Here is a 16250-nt window from a genome sequence, read left to right as displayed (position 1 = left end):
ATTTGCATATGGATGTTTACATGTGTGTGAAAGAATTAATATTCAACATGTGTAAGATACTAAGACAGTGCTGCAGGAATGATTAGTTCAGAGCCTATCATTTCATATGCGGGGTTAGGATTGTTTTGATGAAAACACAGGCACGTTATTTAGAGGCTCTTTTCCAGGTAGGCTTGGGAAGCAGTGTTCTGTGACAGTCAAGTTGTAATTTTGAGATTTTGGCCTTTGTGTGATTTAACAGATTTTAGAAACAGTTTACTGCTCTTTGAGGACATCAGATGGCACTGTGTGGTTGTCCATGAAGCCCAGAAGAAGCTACAGTCAGTAACAAGCCTATGTGAAATTCATATACAGAGGTGCTAGTAAAGAACTTGACTATATTTGTGGCCTATATAGGGGATACAGGTCAACAATAATAGATGGCATAACTCTTGTCACATGGTAGAAATCCACATCCACTGGGTCCATTGCTTAATGTACAACTTTTAAAAGTAAGCCAGATTTGGAATTCATCTCATAAATTGTGACAAGGAAAGGCAAAAAATCTTCTGGGTTTAATTTTTATACTGGAGAAAGAAAAAGTTACAGAGTAAAAAAATAAATTAAAGAATATAATTTTTTTCCTGCTCATGGTTCAAATGTAGGTCAGTCAGACTCAGTTTTCTTCAGTGACCTTTAATACTTAGATTTACTTTTATTATGCTCATGCCATTAATGTTTCAAATGTAGACCTGTGGTTCCCTCCTTGTAAACAGATTTGTGTACCAGTATGGAGCACAGATGATGTGTAAAGGAAATGTGAAATTCATTCTTCTACTACCATCATCCTCAATTAATAGCATTCAGAGCTAATCCTGGAAGTCAGGGAGGACAGTGCAGAGTATATTTTTCCAAAGCAAATACACTTTCCATCATTTTTCTAGGATTTTTCTGACAGTCAGGCTTCCTCTGGTTGCTTAAAAAAGTACAAGCAAAGTATTTCACAGACCAGGGCTTTATTGTGAAATATATTACATTTTTGCTGTTTCCTTTAATGTCACTGTAAATAAGTTCCTGTCCAAACCAATAGTATCAGCAGATACCGACAAATATTTTAGTTTATTGCAGAGGCTCTGTTTAGTTTATTGAGGCTCTGTCCTCTCAGCTAATTACAAAATATTCAGCAAATATTTGAATTTATTACTTATCTCTTTCCCACAAATTAGTGCATCTCTTTGTTTAACAAATGGAGTTCACTGCTCTTGCCCTCAAGGTAAAGCATACATTGCAATCTCTCTTTTGCAGATAGTCTGAAAAGCAACCTTTTCCAAGTGAATCAACAGTTGAAAATTATCTCTGTAAATCAGTAAAGGGAGAGAATTTGCCATGTTGCATCTAATACCCCTATATAAGGCACAAACAACTCAAAGCTCAATTATGATGTTTAACTGATCCCAACTCATGGTTCGGGGTTTTGTAGTATTTTAGTAGATTTTTAGCATATTAAAGTATAACATCCTATGTTCTGGGACTCAGAAAAATCTCAGTTACAACAATGCAATAATATATGTAATCTTGTGAACTATATTGATTTTGTTCCTTTATAACACATTTCTGTTGTGTTTTAGGAGCTATGTTCTCTCTTAATTCCTTAACATTTGAATGAAGTTTAAATAAAATCTGAAATGTAGAAAAGTAAGTAAGCATTAAAAAGAAAGTCTATAGGATGTTTTAAAAATAACAATAGCTCATTCAAACTGTCAAACATCTGGCTTATGGACATGAGGTATTTTCAGAAGTACTGGTAAAGATGAGGTGTCTTGATTTTTGGCCTTTTTGATTGTTAAATACTTTTGAAAATTTATTTGTAATTATATTTGAAATCAAAATAAGAACTATGTGTTAAAGCAATGATGCATTAGCTACTAAAAACTCCCTTGGTTATTCTTTGCAGAAATCAAAGGATCTTTTACATTGCTATATGCTGTAGAAAAAGTACTGGAAAGAAGGACCACCAGAATACAAGTCACAAACCAAATTACTTTTAGCAATCATGCATCAGTGTAGTTTCCCTGCTTAGATTTAAAACAATATAATATCCCATCATTATTTAAGAATACATTCTAAAGTGAGTGAATTTTCTGTATTCACAGTGTGCATACAGCAAAATATCCCATGAATTCTTTCCAAAAAGGAAAGCCATAGCTGACATGAAATACATAAATTTCATACCTTTCCTCAGAAACAGAGCCATTTACAGCCTGTATTTGAACTGAAGCTTAGTGAATATCTGTACTGGTTTCATAAGTGAAAAGAAACAAAAGTCTCTCCCATGCAGAGCAATTGAAAGCTGATTTTTGCTGACTCACGACTCCTCCAGGCATTTCACTTCAGGAAGGGCAAGGAAGAAGTCTGTTGCACAGTGTGGACTATCAGATTGGCAAAAACGTTGCCATTTACCTTTTGCCCAAGTTTTGAATATTGAAAGAGAAAGAGAAAGATGAGTTACAAAACTTTTTTTTTCATTTTCACTTTTTTGCTTCTGTTTGTAAAGCAGTTGGTTTTATAGCACACTAGCAGCATAACTTCAATACTAGACAGCTTTTTAGTGGTCTCTATTTATCATCCTAATTATCACTCACTCATCGATTGACCTACCGAAGGGGATTTTGCCCACTAATTTGTATAGCTTACTAGTAGTACAAGTGGGGTAATGCATATTGATGATGGATAGCAAAGCGAAGTAGGCAATTTTTTTCAGGATTTACTTTTGGTTTTTTTTCAACATTTATTTTTGGTATTTATTTTTACATAAGAAAATCAACTTCTGGAGTATCTGAAAAAAAAAAAAGTAAGTTCAAGTCAAGTCCACTGAACACTTTCAGTTAAAACAATAACAAAACCCCATTGGAAATGTTAAAATGGATCACTGTAGCATTTCTAAAATGGTATAGACTGATTTTTCAAGTTAGATTCTTAAGGCATGTAAGTATGAGTCATGAGTTTAAAAACCAGTTGTTTTTCCAAGACAGCTGTAAGAATACTCTGATTTTCAGGAACTAATTTACAAACACAAGCATATTTCTTCTGATTTGTATTTCTGAGGGAAGATTTACTATGAATAATAGGAAGGTGTTGGATAGCTTCCCAGTGGCTGTTTGACAAAAATACTAATCAAAATTGAGTTACAGAAAGGTCTTTTAAACAAATAATGATTCACCATTACAATCTACTCAAAAATAAATTGCAAGAAAAAAGTAAACTGACTTTGAGAACTCTTCCTTCTGCCTGTGCTACATGAATTGTTCCTCATTTGTTGCCAAATGAGCAAATAGACTTACTGGAAAGAAAAAAATGGCCAGAAAATCAACACAGTCAAATTACGTTGGACGCATCTCAGGGTACAACTAGGTCTCTAGCACATTTGTTTGGTAAATGGGTCAGCTGTTTTGCAGCCAGGGCCAACCAAGACAAAATGGTATGTAAGGGAGGAAAAATACTACATAGCCATTCCACTAAGAATATACGTTGTTTTCAACGTAATGAAAGGCAGGAGTAAGTTATTTCTAAGGTGAAATCGTAGAAGAAAAGAGAAGGAAGCGAAGGCATGAGAGGATTAATTATTCAAGGCTAAATTATGACCATGTAATCAGTAAAGCAAATGAAAAAATTTCAAGTTTTAAATATTTATATCTTCTGCTAAGAAGTTGAAGAGGTTGTAACCAGAAATACAACTAGGCAACACTTATAAATGCAGTGTACAGATATTTGGTAATCATCAATGCAATGTTTAATATTGATTCCTTCATGAATGTAAATCTATACAGTGATAATTTTGTGTTATCTCTGTTAACTCTGCAAGAGTTTCAAACATATCCATACTACTATTAGTGATAAAAGGGAAGGGTATGTTCTTTACTTTGTTAAAGGATGAGGGATACCTGGATTGTGTAATGTGGTTCACCTATCCTGTCATGAACATCATGTGCTCATCTGCACTCTTGAGCGTACATCTGTGGTTGAAGCTGGGCCAGTTATTTTACGAAGTTCATACCAGCAACCTACTCATGCTATATAATCATATCTAAGGGAATCCTGGTGGTGCACAGCCACTGAAATTGTACCTCCAGGATCCTTTAGACCCCATGTCATCCTCATGCCAACAAATAATCTGCAGCCAATGAAGCAGCAAAGCAAGCTCAAGCAATGTGTGGGCAGCAGTGGCAAGGAGATTCACTGGTAGTTTCCTGAGTTCATGTGAACAGGACTAATGAAGCAACAATAGAACACACAAGAGCAGGTGGACTTTTACCAAGTTTTATTTACTTTAATTTCACTCTTTAGGAAAGAACTAACCATGTAAAAGGTGGATGCGTGTGGATGCATGTCCTAGTTGTATCAGTAAGGACAACAGAAGCACGTTCAGCACATGACTCTTGAAGGTAATTAATGCCAGATTGGAAGGGCAAACTTCTAGCATTGGTCATCCTTTGTAAAGAACTTTTGGCAGCCTGGCGACTAAGTCACTGGTCATCAGTACAGTTACTGGAAAGCTGGCTCTCCCATAAACAGTGCTACAGCTTCACATAAGTGTCCCATAAATTTGATTTTTAGCATCAAAAATGCTGAGGTTTCCTTCTGGCAATATGTGTCTGGATCCTAAAACATGACGGGAACCTTCTCTTTGACTAGATGTAACCAGAGGAAAAGAGGATACATAGGTCAGGAACTCTCCACATTTCAGGACCAAATCATGTCTAATTTTGTGATAGTATAACATCTAGCTTCTATAGAGTATTTTTGTCTGTGGATTTGAAATACCTATTAAGCAAAATTGAAACATTGATCCTGCTGTACAGAGGTGAAGTCATTTGCCTGAAATCACAAAGACAACCGGTAATGACAGATCTAGCCATGACCCCAGTCCCACCGTTCTTTCCATCATTTGGTCAAACATGTATTGAAGTCAAAAGCCTCATTCAACATTGTCTCATCATATGATACTGTATAGACACAAAAGCAGGCTGTCTCTGGAGAAGCCACAGCCTAAAGATCAGGTGCAGGGCATGAGTCGAAAGCTATTAAGGCTACCGATACAGATAGCAAGCAGAACATCCATAAAATAATTTGGCTGGGATAAAGCCCATAGCAGAAGAGGGAGCCTGTCACCAGTCTTGTAGGTGTATTGAGTAAGGCAGATACTGAGAACATTAGTTCCCCAGAAAGGAAGCTTTGACCAAAGTTGTTCAAATGGACTTCTTGAGTTGAAGGATAGGGAAGCTCCGTGCTTTCCTTGCCTGTGATAAATACCACAGGCTTCTTTTCCAGATATGCCACTGCCCAACATGACTTCATACCTTTCTGTTCCTCGGTTTTGTCATCCGCAGAATAGGGAAAATGATGTTGATTCTTTTTGCAAAGCACATTGAGATCTGTGATGGCAAAGTGCTACGTAACTGCAAAACAGTATTTATTGTTAGGCTGTTGATAGTTGTTACACATAATTCAGGTAGCTACTGTGGCTTTTCCTGTTGCCGTTAGAGAGGAACTTCTGCCAGCCCCATCCCGAAGCCATGTATGAGTTTCCTTACACTCGTGTTACTAGAAGTAGCATCTCCAGGACTTGTCTCACCTTTCTGCCTCCCCTGAGACCTCCTGGCTAGAGCAGAGATTAAGCGGCTAAGTGGGAAGCAGGTTCTGCAAATGGGTGGAGTAAGAGATGTGTGCAAATTCTGGGAATCCACCTCAAACCCCTACCCCACCTCTTCCCGCCACCTCCTGGTGCCCGCCCCCAGCTTCAGCCTGCTCCCTTAAACTCCTGCCGCCCTGTGCTGGGCTGAACGTTTTTGGCTGCTGACTGCACCACTGCACCAAGCAGTCAGCAGCGCCTAGTCGGACAGACATGATGGTGCTGAGGTTAGGCAGCTGGGCTGCCCTGGGGCCTTTCCTCTCCCTGCTCTTTTCTACCAGCATGGCGGTAAGTGAAGAGACAGTGTTAGAAAACACTTCGGCGTGGATAGCGCTGTCGGAGAAAATTCACTGAAAATGGTCTTCTTTTTTCTCTTCAGTACATTGCTACCAGAGAAAACTGCTGCATATTAGATGAACGATTTGTAAGTACCTGAACAATTTTATTTTATCTTAAGAGACTAATTAAAGCTTTCCTATGCTGATTATTAACTACCATTATCACTTGATCCTCATTGTTGTTTTCAATACTTATTAAATGGGCTGTGCTTAAACCTGTTATTTATAAATTGCAGTATACGCTCCGTAAAAATGCACAGGAGGCTGCAGTGTTGATGAAAACATATATCCAGAAGATGCCACAAGTAATAGCATGCACAGTTTTCTTGCTATGTGTGCACACAGTGTGAACATAAACTGCCTCTGTGCATTCAAATACAGCGGACAAAATGGCCAATGCCTGCCCTTTTTTATCCACAATCGTTTGTCTAAGCGGTGCCTGAAAGCTCCCCTGCCCATATATTCTGCTCTGCTTTTTTTCCTCCTGAAACATTGCCAATTATTATTCTTTCCTCTTTAGGGTAGCTACTGCCCAACAACCTGTGGCATTGCAGATTTCTTTAATAAATACCATCTCACTATGGATAATGAACTGCAGGAAATGGAGAGAATTTTGCGGCAAATTGCTAACTCCACAGTAACAGCAGAACATTTGATTCAACACATCCAAAGCCTCTATCCTCCAGAAAAGCAGACACTACCAAGTGAGAATATAAAAATAACTTACTCAACTGAAAAATATAGTTTATGTAGTTTTCTTGGTTTTTAATTTGCCCTAATTGGAATGATTTTATACCTTTGTCTATTTTACAGATTCCATTGATGGTTTTACTCAAAAGTCCAAGAAAATAATTGAAGAAATTATAAAATATGAAAACACTATTGTGTCTCATGAAAATACTATACAGTAGGTATCTTCCACCTTTTATATCACTTGGCAATCCAAATCATTTTCTTTCTGTTCTTTTATGAAGTGCAGCTAAGCCTCCCTCAGAAAGGTTTTTTTGTGCTCATGTGGACCATTGTGCCCACACCGTCATTAGTAGCTGCCTAGCCTAGCAAGACACAAAAGGATTATGAGGATCTGATATTGCATGCTCTGCTCATCTGCATCAGCTGTTAATCATGCAGGAAGTGCAAGATAAGAATGTCGGGAAGCCTGGCAATATTTTTATTTATGTTTCTTTTGCTGTGCCAGCTACTTCTAACTTTTTTTCATGACCTTTGGAGATTTTATTGATACGAGTTTGTGCTGTAATGCAAAGTGTGTGGAATATTTGTACAATCATTCATTCTGGCTAATTTTGCTGCATATATCCATGAAAATCAGCTCAGTTACATTGATATAAATCATAAGTAACTATAAACTCGGTGGTAGCCTTTTATAAATTGACATTGAAAATAAAATTGAAAACATCTTTAAATTTTCTAAATCTTAAGGATATGGTTTTTGACCTGAATATAGAAAAATCTCCACTTCTATAACATTATATCAAAGATGATTTAGGCATTCTGACACTTGCAGCAGTTTGTTTACAGCATTTGTGTTTTACAAATGCATACATAATTAAAGTGGAATAACTTATCATTTACTTCAGGAGAACAAAGAAAAACTTTCCATAGAGTTATATTCATACATTAATTATTGGTTTGAGTTTTGCTGATTAGAGTCGAGTTTTGCATAAGGTTAAGCATGTGCTTTCCTATTTTGGCTAGTTTCCTCAACTTTAAATATCGGTGCTAGTAGAGGCATCGCCTTTTACAGGGCTGTATGTAGCAGTATGCTACATAGGTGAGGCATGTGTGCAGGGAAATTTGTATTACATATTCAGAAACAGCTGAAACAACAAGCCATTTTTATGTCTCTCTGTCCAGACAGTTGACAGATACACATATATTGAACAACAACAAGATTACACAGCTGAAACAGAAGATTGCCCAGCTTGAGTCACACTGTCAGGAGCCGTGCAGAGACACGGCTGAAATACAGGAGACACAAGGAAGAGGTGCGCAAAATGCTTCTTGTATGGTGGAGGTTTAATTCAGTTACAAATATCGCCAGTTGATATCATAGCGATGAGTTATTTGTAATCTTATGGGCCATAGATTTCGGCAAAGACATGTAAGATTGCAAGTTATGAAACCAGTGCTTGGATCAGTGTAAATGTGCTCTGCAAACAAGGCATTCAGATGGAACAGAGGTCTCACTTGCTCCTTTGGGCTTTTTGGCCAAAATATGATTATCCCAAAATGTATGCTAAACATGAGGGACATGAGTTTCCATGGACATAAGACAAACATAAGAGAACTCATTATCACATTTCTACTGGGTCACCTGAAAAAAAATTAATTATTCCATTAGCTCCAAAAATGCCTTTTTTGTTGATGTAGAAATTAATGCAACAACAATATTTTACATTTAAGTTGCTTAACTCTACATGAGACTAAATTCTTCCTCATCTTACACAAGTGCTGTGACCTTCAGTAGGATTTTTTATGTTAATGGCATTAAAGTAGCTGGCTTTGCAACAATGACATTTAGATGAATTGTATTTATTGCACTAAGGAAGTTACAATACCAAATAAATGTGAGGCTAGAACTTTAGCTAGATTAATAACGATCCTTTGAATATCTTTACTTCAGATTGTCAAGACATTGCAAATAAAGGTGCCAGAAAAAGTGGTCTTTACTTTATCAAGCCTCAGAAAGCCAAGCAGTCATTCCTAGTCTACTGTGAGATTGACTCATATGGCAACGGCTGGACAGTATTACAGAGGGTATGCCACCTATGTATTACTATCATGAGCAAGCTTATTGCACCAGCACTGTTTTTATTTACCTACATAAGATACATATCTTTTCGAATTATGTTTTTTTACTATGTTTTTGGTTTTGTTTTTCCCCAGAGACTGGATGGGAGTGAGGACTTCAAGAGAAATTGGGTTCAGTACAAGGAAGGATTTGGACATCTGTCTCCAGATGATACCACTGAGTTCTGGCTGGGCAACGAAAAAATTCATTTAATAACTACGCAGTCCACTCTGCCATATGCCTTACGAATAGAACTGGAGGACTGGAGTGGCAAAAAAGGGTATTTGCTCATGATGCTTCTGAAAATGACAGCTTAAAACCTACTGCTCCCACTGCTGCATCAGTTTGTACAGCTCTCTGAAAAAAAGATGAGCCCTTAGACCTGTTAACATGCATAGCACACTGCTTTGGCTTCTCCACTCACAGCTGTTACAGCAGTCACCATCCGTGACTTGTTGCCAGGCACACATGCGTGCCTGAAGGCCACATGCTGGCAGCCCTAGTTTATTTGGCAGAAGGAATCTGTTTCTTCTCTTCAAGTTTCTTCACATCTTCTGCATCTTATGGACTAGATGATCATTGTAGGTCCCTTCCAACTGAACTATTCTATTCTATCTATTCTATTCTGTTCTGTTCTATGTATTCCATTCTCCAGGAGGACTTACTATCTTTGTATTTATTGAGACATCTGCTCCTTCCTCCCACCAAGAATTTCCTCATTACCTAAGTAAGCCTCAGCATTATGAACCTGGGAGATATATGTATGTGGGTTTATATAATGTAAATCTTTCATACATCACTGAAGACTAGTAGTCAGAAAACATGTCTGATACTGGAGCACAAAAGTTGGTTGGATGTGTCATTGAACTGAAGCAGAGAGTCATGCAAAACCAATTCCTTTTGAAATGCTAGGATGCCATAAATGCCTTTTCTGCAGTTCTAACATCTATGTATTTTTCATTCGTGCATGTATTGGGAATGCAGCATGCTCATAGTCACCATTCTCCTTTGTTAACAGTACTGCTGACTATGCTGTATTCAAAGTGGGAAGTGAAGCTGACAAGTATCGACTGACTTATGCCTACTTTCTCGGTGGCGAAGCCGGGGATGCCTTTGATGGCTTTGATTTTGGAGACAATCCAAGTGACAAATCCTTTACCTCTCATAATGGCATGCGGTTCAGTACCTATGATAACGACAATGATAACTTTGCTGGCAACTGTGCTGAGCAAGATGGATCTGGATGGTGGATGAATAGATGTCATGCTGGCCACCTCAATGGCAAATATTATATAGGTAAAGTATCTTCTAAATACCTATAACCCAGGACACCACGTTTCAGTGACAAAGAAAAATGGGTCACTTTCATTGAGTATGTATTACCATCTGGATTTCCCAAAGCTGGTTGCAGCCCATTCTTTGCAATAACTGTTAACACCAGGAGTAGGAACTTATGGCTGCTCTCCAGCCCAAAGTGGGAGAATCAGTCCTGAGAGAAGCAAACTAGGGGGAGAAGGGCAGTGAACAGGGCCTCTTAACATTCCCAGGGATGCTGTGGAGGTGTTACTACCAGAAAAGTATGGGCACATTAACTATTTTAGAAAGTAACTGTTTTGCTCCAACTGATATTTTTTAGATGGTGTCTACACATCGAAAGATGCTGGTCCATCTGGATATGACAATGGCATTATCTGGGCAACCTGGCGTGACCGGTGGTACTCCATGAAGAAAACTGCAATGAAAATTATCCCATCCAACAGACTGTCAATAGATGGACAGCAGCACAACTTAGGCAGCGTCAAACAGGTTTGACCACAGGGCCGAGGAGATATTTAAAATTACAACAGAACATAGTTATCATTTCAAACACTGAGCATGGACAGCTGAAGTGTTAAGCCCACTGCATCTTAGAGGAGTTGGCTTTGTTTACCATTTTGTCACAGAAATAGTTGTACTTTGATTTTAGTATGCCTTCCACATTACTGTTTCTTTTAACAGATAGATAAATGGATAGTCTTGTGATCAGAAATAATCCCTTGCCTTCATGTCTTTTAAATGCTACATTTTTAATTTCCAACTAGCATAACTATGTATGAACACTATCAACATGTCATCATAGCCTTATGTACTCCTTTCTTTAGAAGAACATTAAAATGCTTTCTTTTTTTCTGTTGTAGGTTGGAGACTCGTAAAGGGAGAATTTCACAAAGACTGGTCTGAAGAGGGAAAACAAATCTTTTATCTCTTAGACACTGAACTTACCTAACATTACACAGTTCAGTTTTGACTATGAAACACCGTTGACTGTAAAATGCCCAAACCTCTTCCCTGAGCAGTGCTTACCTCTGTACATGGTTATTTTTTTCTGTACAAATTCTCAATAAATTTTTGATTATTACAAAAAAATCTGAACTTGTTATCTGTGCTCTACTGTTGGCCAAACAAAACAAAGTAAACTTTATGATGGTTGGAAGGTTACTCTGACCAAACCTATTTGATTCAGTCATTCCTGAATTGCATGCCAGTAGCTTCAGATCTTTGTTTAGAGGCGAGTGTTGAAGCTATTTCTCCATAAAATGTGGCTTGTTTCCAAAAGTTTCCATTCTGTTTTCTGATGAAATTGACTTGTGAGACAGATCAGAGTACACAGGAACTTGAAAGAGGGCTTGTTTACTGCTGAAGGCTACTTAACGGGGCTTACTATGAAGTGATGAATACATTTTCAATCAGGATATGTTAGGAAGTTTACTATCAATGACCAAGAATGGATATTTTACTCCAGAGCATATATATTAACAAGTTACTCAAATATAACTCAGAATAAAGGTTTAATTTGCTATATAGCACATAGTATTACACTGTACAACCATTATTCCTGAACACCCCCTTTTTATTCATAAATACTTAAAAATGAATCTAATATATATAGTGCCATTATCCAACAACAACAACAACAACAAGTTAAAATTTGCAGCAGAAATTAATTGTATTTTACTTGCATTTTCTTTTTATAGATCCGGTAATAATTTTCCATGTGATCCACATAAGCAAACTCACAGCACAGATCAAGAACAGCAAAGAGTTTGCGATGCTGTCTGAATGTACTCACTCAGAATATCTGATGAGTGCATTTGAGGCATGCATTAGCAAATCAGACTAGGTTTGTGGATAAATTACTCAACAAAAAATACACTCAGAGCTAGACTATCTATCTATCTCTATCTATATCTCCATATCTATATCTCTAGCTCTAGCTCTATCTCTATATCTATATCTATCTCAAGTTGATATATTAAGAAGTGAAATATGAAGTGTATCCTGGTCTTTATTTTTAGCTACTAGTGAGAAGCTGGAAGTTCACCTAGTATTTCTGAATAGGACTTTCAAATGCTTTATTTTAAAGACAGGGAGATATTACACTAATAAGACAGATCTTAAAGGCAGTTTGTGCCGCCTCAACACTCTTCCAGTTTTGGTGCCCAGGTCTCTAGCGAGGCTGCTGCTGAGCCTCTTTCCCTGGATCTGAGTCTCCATAGCATAAGCTGCTGTCCCCTGTCATTTTTACTCAGGTTGTTCTGACTTAGTTTGAGTTTTACCCTTGGGCCAAAATCTAAGAGGAAGGCAGGTTTCTCAGGAGTAGGTGAGAAGAAGCCATCGTTAGCATAGGGTCAGCATGGGGTTAAGAACTGTTTGGGATGAGGGACAATCTCTCCACACCACTGAACCGGTATGTTTGCACAGCTCTGTTGCACCCATGCAACCAGCCATGCTGCGCGGCTCACCGCCAGCATTGGCACCCAATTCCTCACCAAGGAAAGCAGTTTTCCTGAACATTTTGTGCTGTGAGGTCTTTCCCATGGTTCCTTGTAGCTGAAGCAGTATGTGTAGAGAGGCCTGGGGGAAGGATGAGAGCTGAGGGTTGTAGAGCCCCATCTGATCCTGGTTCTGCACATAGCCACTTGAGTGGCATTGGCCAAGTCCCTTCTACTTTCTGTTTTCAGTTTATCCCACCTATGACATGACTTTAAGGTTGTTACTATTTACGTATTTGCAACATGGAATTGAAAAATACTCCTTTCCCCTCTGTCACTTTGGCTTCTGTACCCACACTCCGCTAGGTCTAAACTGTGATTTGCCTCTCCTGGTTTAGCTTTGGGCTGCAATGATTTATTTGATGACAATCTGCTGTAACTACACATATTTCACTGGTGTGAGCTGGCATTTTATGGGTTGCTCACCAGAACTAAGATTGGCCTATTCTTCCAGTTGATCTGTTGATTGGTGTCCTAAGTTTTCACAAATCATTTTAACCTCTTTGGAGAGCTTAAACCGTCTTCTCCAGTGGTCAGCAGGGTCAGAGCTATTGAATCCAAGAAGCCTGATCTTTCAAAGGAGTCCTATGCCAGAGTTCATCAGGGAGTCTGCAGGATCCCAGCCCACAGTGATATTCTCTGGGCCCTGAAAGAAGACTGGCAAGACTCATGCCTTTCAGACCTCCTTTCTACTGTTTCCAACGCTCTATCAGAAAGGGGCCTGAAAACGCCTATTTCTTCTGACTCAGAGAGAGAATGATACTCTCGGTATTATTTTTTTGCAAGCAAATACATAGCCATTTGACTTAATGCCTCTATTTTGTATACTGAGAGGTCGTATTTCTCTTTTGTAAATCAGTCTTTATTGTACATGACCCTCAGACCATAGCCTATAAAGTATCTGTATTCAGGCAAGTCTGTCCCCCCTCTGAGTTTATAAAAGTTCATTATAGGATTTGGTGGCTACAATGAGTTTGCCTATCTTTTATACCTTGTGCTTACAGTAACTCTTCCAAAGACCCCTGTAGCACAAAACAGAGGAATTGGGAACAGAAATACTTTCTCTTTTGCATGCTTGCTCCAAAGAAAAGAAGAAAAAGTGGACAAGGAAGGGATAGAGGTAGAAAGAGGCAAAAAAAGGTGGATGGACTGGAGGACTTGCTGGGTCCCTCAGTCCCTGGGACATTGCATGGGGAAAATGTGGGACCAGGTGCTGGGACTGGGTAGTAATGAATTCACAAGAGTTAAGTAGTCCGAGAAGCATATGAAGAGAAAGTGGAGCTGAGAGCTGGGGCTGAAGGAGAATGGAGTCTAAGACAAGGTATCCAGAGGAGAGACATGAATGAGCAGGTCAGAGGAGGAGAAGGCACCACTTGAAAACTGGTGGTGGGGACTGGTGGTAGGACAGGAGACAGGGGAAGTGCTGGGCAAACAAGGGCTGGCTCACATCTAGGGCATGCAAACCAGTGTTAAATCCCAGACTCCCTAACTAATACTGTGGCAACCTGCCAAGAGGAGGGCAGCTGAAGTAGTGAACTGCACTTCAGTGCTTTGATCATGAATTAAAGTTAAATCCAAAGTTTATCTAGCTCTTGGCCTTTAGTCTTTAAAACAAACAGGGAGAAGTGACTGGATGATTGCAACATGAAAGCAAAGGTACAGGCTGAAGGTCAGGCCCAGATTCAGCCCTCAACTGGAAAGCCTGAGGAGCTCCTCCTTCACCACATCTTCACCCAGCAATGCCCTTTGCATGAAGCAGGAAACCCCTCTTAGCTTACCTAATGTTTATGATCGGTTATTGGCTTTTACCAGTCCCTCTAGCCTTGGTGGCCAAGTTTTACTTGGACCAGAGCTTAAGTGTTGTGTGTTTAAAGATCACCCCGGAGAGCTGTGCCCTCCATCAAGGTCAGAGGAGGCCTGGCACACGCTACTGCCATGTCCAGTGTTACACCGGTAGCCAGTACCTGGGGGACCACCTAGGAAATTGTCGCATCCTCTGTTAGCATGGTTGAAAAGGCAGAAAGTCTTCTGCTTCATTTGCTCTGACTACTCTTGATTTTAAGGCCTATTAAATTACAAAAATAATGTTCAGAGATTATTGAAGATCACAAAATCAAGCTCTTACAAACTAGGAAAAGCCAGAACTAAGGTGACATGTCACATCACATCTGAATTATGAAGGATGCTCTAGTTGTTGCATAGGTTGTAATGAATGTAGTGAGTAAGACCAGGTGGGGCACAGTTGTCTCTTACTTATAGCTGATACCCTGCAGAATTAGGTGCTATTTCTGCCCTCATCACCCAGTTCCTGTGAGACCAGAGGTAAGACATTGAGGTGTCTCAGAGCTGGATGCTGGATGTTCCTCCTGAGCCCCGGCGCAGGCACAGAGCTACAGCTACCATCAGTGCGATCTGCATGTATGGTGTGCTCTGAAGACTCAGACTATCCGAACGGATCCCCCAAATTAATAACTACTTTTTGACTTAACCTTCTCACCTGGCTTCTGCAGCTGTGAAAAGGGGAAAGTCGGGCCCAGGGAATGAATGTTTGTAAAGCACTGGGGTAGCTGGGTGATGAGCACCATAGGAAAATCCTTGAAGCTTTAAACAGTCTACAGAACATCATCATGCAACAAAAAGAGTGTACAGCTCTGGACAGCTGCTTGCCTGTGGAGCACCATCCATGCCCAATGTGAGGAGGAAGGGGTTTGGTGGAAGAAACATCACACATGATCCTGCAGTAAAGCAGAGTCCACGAGTGTATGTGCAAGGAGAGCACATGAAGGTTGTACCTGCGATTCTTGTGTTCCTGAGCATGGAGGTCCTAAGGTTGTGACTTTTGAGCAGACATTTGTATCCATCGTGGGGGCTAAATTAGAGTTCATTGGTTTGAGTGGGAGACTCTCCATGGACCCCAGCATATTTTAGATGAAGCCCATTTTACTCTGTTCTGTAAAATAATTAATCCTAATCCTGCAAGACTTCCTCTTATTGTGGTCTTTCCTTCCTTTGAGCATTTTATTGTCCTCTGAGTTTTTATAATTCTTTCACAGAACTGCTGCAACAGAGTGAACAAAACTGTGTAGGACTTGGAGTGGGGAAGCATCACCAGTCTTGCCCCTGCTGAAGTTAGTAGCTGAGCATTTTGGTGTGTAAGTATATTGATTATCTGTTTTGAGTTCAGGAGCTGCCTTACAGACAATTATCAACCAAACAATGCAGCCACGGCTGGCTGATCTTCAAACTGAGCAAAGGTAATACGTGGTCTGTTTGTACATTTGTTGCTGAAATTAGTTGGGCTGCCTTGTTGCTGAAATCAGAAGAGGTTAGTTGCATCATAGTATTACTGGTACTGCATTGGGATTCAATAGAAGACTTTACAAAGCATGTTGCAGGGAACTGAAATAAACAAACATCTTGTTTCAGAATGTGCACAGATAAGATTAAGCCTTAAATATAATAGAAACCCTTTGTCATGCAAAACCAGATCCTAGTGGTGTAGATGTTAACCAATGTAGCACCATCTTACTGAGCTCTTCTGCTACCTGAGGATATGACTCGCTATTAGTGATATTGATATAAGTTAAGTTAGGTTTAAGAGGGTTTTCCTAGATAAGAGA

General features: G+C 39.3%; 1 protein-coding gene across 1 annotated transcript; it reads left to right on the top strand.

The window, feature by feature from the left end:
* The first annotated feature begins 5812 nt into the window (after nucleotides 1–5812).
* Nucleotides 5813–11224, top strand: FGG (fibrinogen gamma chain). Its single transcript, XM_009928997.2, has 10 exons — nucleotides 5813–5956; nucleotides 6048–6092; nucleotides 6527–6710; nucleotides 6820–6913; nucleotides 7882–8012; nucleotides 8651–8784; nucleotides 8914–9098; nucleotides 9837–10114; nucleotides 10455–10624; nucleotides 10996–11224. The coding sequence occupies exons 1-10, from the start codon at nucleotides 5882–5884 to the stop codon at nucleotides 11008–11010; spliced, it is 1311 nt and encodes a 436-aa protein (XP_009927299.2). The 5' UTR covers nucleotides 5813–5881; the 3' UTR covers nucleotides 11011–11224.
* Nucleotides 11225–16250: the final 5026 nt, after the last annotated feature.

Source organism: Haliaeetus albicilla, chromosome 1 (assembly GCF_947461875.1).
Source record: "Haliaeetus albicilla chromosome 1, bHalAlb1.1, whole genome shotgun sequence".
NCBI lineage: Eukaryota > Metazoa > Chordata > Aves > Accipitriformes > Accipitridae > Haliaeetus > Haliaeetus albicilla.
Note: the sequence above shows the minus strand (reverse complement) of the source record. Positions and strands in the feature narration are given on the sequence as shown.